A 4,631-nucleotide genomic window follows, 5' to 3' on the forward strand; every position below is an offset into this window, starting at 1 on the left:
ATATATATATATATATATATATATATCAGTTAGACTGTTTTAGTTCTAAAGCAATAACAACAGAAATGTGGGTCTTACTACTAAGTAAAGATTGTAAGAAGGAAAATATAAAATTCTTATGTGGTACTGGTACTTGTAGTATTACATACAAATCACACAAGTTTATCATTCTAACTACTGAAACATATTATTATTATGAACTAAATATAAAATTACACTAAACTATTGAACTTAAAACTACAAATTTATATTCAAAAGAACATAAAAAATCACAAACTCTTTCAGTTCAATGTCCTAAGCCTATTCATGTAAAGACCTTGCACTTGGTACTCGATAGCTCTTAACCCTAACAATAGTAGATCAACTTCTTTCCTAAAAAAATATATATTTTCAGTTAATTTTTCAATATAATGATTAATATAAATAGATATACGATGCAGCATGACTTAAGCAACAATATAAAAATAATAAAAGTCATGTACATACCATGCAGTTTTTTTCCAGAAACAAGTTTTCTAACGCTTATAGAAAACCACTATTGGCCAGTACTAAATACAACCTCTACATAAAATGGCAGTTACTATAATGAGCACCACCCATATTGGAATAACATGGTACTGAAATTGACACCTTCGACTAGGATTGGCTAAAAGTTTTACAACTGATGTTTAACACGCCCAGACACTGTTTTATAAAGAAAACAGACTAGAAAAAGTTTAGATACCAATCATAGATGGCAGGACCAGTGCTGAAGTGAAAGGAAATACTTTTAAAAAATTTTGAAAAAACAATTTTCTTCTTAGAGGGCACAGTCTAAAACGTATTTTAGGATTTTTTTCATTAAATTCCTCTTTAAACTTCATTAAATAATACAATTTTGTACAAATAATTGAATGTTATGCTATTATTTACAAAAATAAAATTTGAAAGCCAATAAAAAATAAGTTCTCTATAATTTTTTCAATTCACAAATGTGATTTTGCCCTCACGATAAGATCAAAATGGCAACGGCAGATAAAGGGTTAAGGGCATCACTGAAAGTTTCAAAAATACTGCTTTTGAAGGTTTGATCTTAATTAGGAGTGAGTGTTTCCCAGAAAACTTGTACTATGATTGATATACTGTAATATAATAAATTATTGTAATATAATAATGTAGTGGAAATTTTATTTACTTGTAATTTTACTAAGATATTACAAGAATTATCTTTTAACATCTTTTTCAGTCTAAAATGCTTTCAAACATTGCTTTTAGCCCTTTTGTTTACTAAAATCAAGAAGTCTTTCTTTTGCTAATCTGCTATTTTTCAAGAGATATAACTCTAACAAAATAATGTTGTATAGTCTCAAAGCTATAACTAGTGTAAAATATTTAACAGGAATTTAACCTTTATATGAAACTAGCTAAAAGACAGTATATTTTAAAATAAGTTTCTAACTTAATTTGTTAAAACTCAAGATATTAATTTGCCATTAAGAGTATAAACAGTTTCACTCTTGCTAGAAGTACATTTCTTCTACAATGGTTCTATTACTGATAGTTTACATATTCACATTCAGCTCTTGCTTGAAGAATTTAACAGCTTCCCTGGTTATCCCAACTATATTTAGGTTAAGTGGTCTTGTAAGTAATTATTACACCATGTTAAGTTGGGATGCTTGTACACTGAAAGGTTTTCACCCAAGTACACTTGTTATGATAGTGAAATTTCATTTTATATTAATTTCATATTTCACAAATAGACGACAGCACAAGCAGAAATTTTTTGTAGCTTGCTTCTGATAAAAAAATGAGATGCTAATTGGAGAAGAATTCAAAGAAAAAAGTTGAAGTGATTTATCACTCTGTGTCACATCTTGCTTCTGAATCCACCATACATATAGTTGAATATGTTATAAACTTTATATATTTTTCTGACAGGTTGTCTTTTTTACTTATTTTTTATAATTATGTAATTGTTTTCTGCATGTATAAGGTATTTCATGCAAATAAACCTAGATATATTATTTTCTTTACACTTTTCTTATATCTCTCGAGATATCTAAGGTTTATAATAAAAGCTTATTATACACATATTTTTTTCATATAATACAATTGATATACTATTACAAAACATTTTGTACTTGATCAAAAATATGTTAAGGGAAAGGGACCTTCATTTTTTTCACTTATAAAACATCAAAAATATCAATACAGCACTTTCACATCATAATGCATCAGTTTATTATTGTATCTAATTTTAACAATGGATGTTATATAATAATAGACTCTCAGTAATGACACCTTACTGAAAATGCAATACCATATGTTCTCAATCAACTGCTGTATGTTTGATAATATTTTACTTTCTAGTATTATCAACCACATCTAATAAATCTGTCTGAAACTATTGTACTTCCCAGTGTTTCCAGTCACATGTTAAACATCTGTTCAACATTACTGTATTTTCTACTATCACCAACAAGTGTAAAAAACATGTCTTCTGGTGTTATAAACAGGTTAAAATTTTATTTTCTAATACTAATTTAGTGTTAGATGTATATTCTAGTCTAATACTACTGGAGTTCCATGTATGACCAATCTAGTTTTAAATCTGTCAAACACTATAGTATTATTTATCTAGTGTTATAAACCTATCTGATGCTAAGGTTATGAAAAACTTTCAAACTGAAAATACTGTTAAAACATGGTTAACTTTAAAACTAACAATTTCTTTCTGTACTATTACTGGTGGGATCCATAAATTGCACCATGTTGAGTACTTCTGTTTTGTCTATTACAACACACACTGTAAAGAACTAACCACAATAACTGAGTAAAATCACTCATTTCCTATGTAAAATATTTTATCAGATTCCTATGGTAAGTAGAGGGATTAGCTGTAATATTTATAGTATATTTGTTTATATTTTTCCATGATTCTTATGTTTCATAGAACCCTTTAACCACCAAAATAAAAGACACACAAGAATATTTAAAAAAATGTGTTAAAAGTTGGAGTTTGAACCCCAGTGGTAATTCTAGGGTTAGAAGAAAATAAAGTTGTTACGACACTTTAATCACAATTTTTCATCATCTGGTCACACTAATTCTGGTAAAATAAATCAATGTAACAATACTACATGCACATTTATTAGCATACAAAACACCAAATGTTCAGTACACACCTGTTAGAATGCCTTGACTGGCCAGGATCATGATGGCGGCTAAAGAGCCACTGAAGATAGCATTCTGTCCAAAGTTCAGCAGCGCAAGACTTGTCGTTGTTTTCAGAGATGCACGTTCATACTTAGTAAGGTAATAGTCATATCGATTTGCTTCATACTCTTCATTGTTAAAATACTTGGTAAAGGAAAAAATATTCTCTCTTTAAGAATGATACTTAAAAAGAATTCAAAATTTACAGTCACAATAACTTGTCAAATATTTCAATAAAGATGTATTGTGAAGTATTTCATAGTACATAAACTACTTACTCACAACATGAAATACTCTTTCATGAAACTAAAATCATAAAATATACCAGATTCACTGATAACAGAGAAATCTAGTATCTTGTTTATGCTGTTCTGGTTCAAATTGTTTAAATGTAACATATTAGTACAAGATTCAAACTCTGTGATGAGTAGATGTGAATTCGATCAAAAACGTTGTGCAACAAATAACATTTATTTAATTTTATTTACCAAACCATTGTGCCATAAAAACCATAGGACTAACATTTAAATTCATTTATTAATTAAAAAGTCTGAGGAAATATAGTAATGTTTAACAAGTAGCTAAAGGTCCAATTCCAAATTTTAGTTACAGAAGTTTCACTTTTCTTACTTTCACAGAGTTGAAACTGCACACTGCTGGTTTGAAATCCAATATATATATATATATGGACAATTTCACATTCAACATACTTGTTAAATGCAGTCAGGTTTTAATCAATATATACTTGGGAAAGCTACTTTCTCCATTAGCAAAAGTTATGGGCAAAGTGAGCAGAAGTCTCAATGAGATAAATGCTTTCAGAAACAATGATCTAAATTCATTCTTGCAATGTATTACAATACCTTGTTTAGAGTTACATTTGTCACACTATGTGAATTGGCCTGTAATTCATCACATATTTTTACTGCAATGACATAAATATCTTACCATTTGATAAGCTCATTTTGAAATCAAGTGTTTCAACATATTCCTTGACAAATAACCAATACAGTACAAAAAACTGAAATAATCACGTATTTCTGTAGCTGCTGAAACTTCCCTCCAACTGATCCAATTATTATATTAAGAATTGCTTTGTGCGGAACAATGATAGGCTCATTACAACCTTTGTATCAAAAATGTCACTTTTCTATCTCTCTTTTTTGAGAAAACCTCTTGTTCTTTTTAGTGAAAATTTACAGTGATTTTCATATATTCTGCAAACTCTCTTGCATTCACCATAGCTTTTAAAGGTCTTTCATCAGTCCTGTCCTGATGAAGCAAATCTTTGTTTTTTTGGAGTTGTGGAATATTCAAGATAAGTCAGGATCCCTATTGTACAGCTGCCTGCTGGTGAGGTTGGTTTCATACAGCAAATCATGTAATGTCACAAGAATAGCCACAGATTTGAAACCATATGCTTATTTTAGCAG

At 29.0% G+C, this 4,631-nt stretch overlaps 1 protein-coding gene across 2 annotated transcripts in view; it reads right to left on the bottom strand.

Moving 5' to 3' along the window:
* Nucleotides 1-4,631, bottom strand: part of LOC106468698 (ATP-binding cassette sub-family B member 7, mitochondrial-like) — a 53,761-nt gene that overhangs the window by 20,694 nt on the left and 28,436 nt on the right. For both annotated transcript variants that reach the window (XM_013929136.2, XM_022397061.1), the window contains exon 9: nucleotides 3,168-3,342. In XM_013929136.2, coding sequence (XP_013784590.1) covers nucleotides 3,168-3,342 — 175 coding nt within the window. The remainder of the gene's footprint in view (nucleotides 1-3,167; nucleotides 3,343-4,631) is intronic.

Source organism: Limulus polyphemus, unplaced genomic scaffold (genome assembly GCF_000517525.1).
Source record: "Limulus polyphemus unplaced genomic scaffold, Limulus_polyphemus-2.1.2 Scaffold3119, whole genome shotgun sequence".
In the NCBI taxonomy this organism is placed as follows: Eukaryota; Metazoa; Arthropoda; class Merostomata; order Xiphosura; family Limulidae; genus Limulus; species Limulus polyphemus.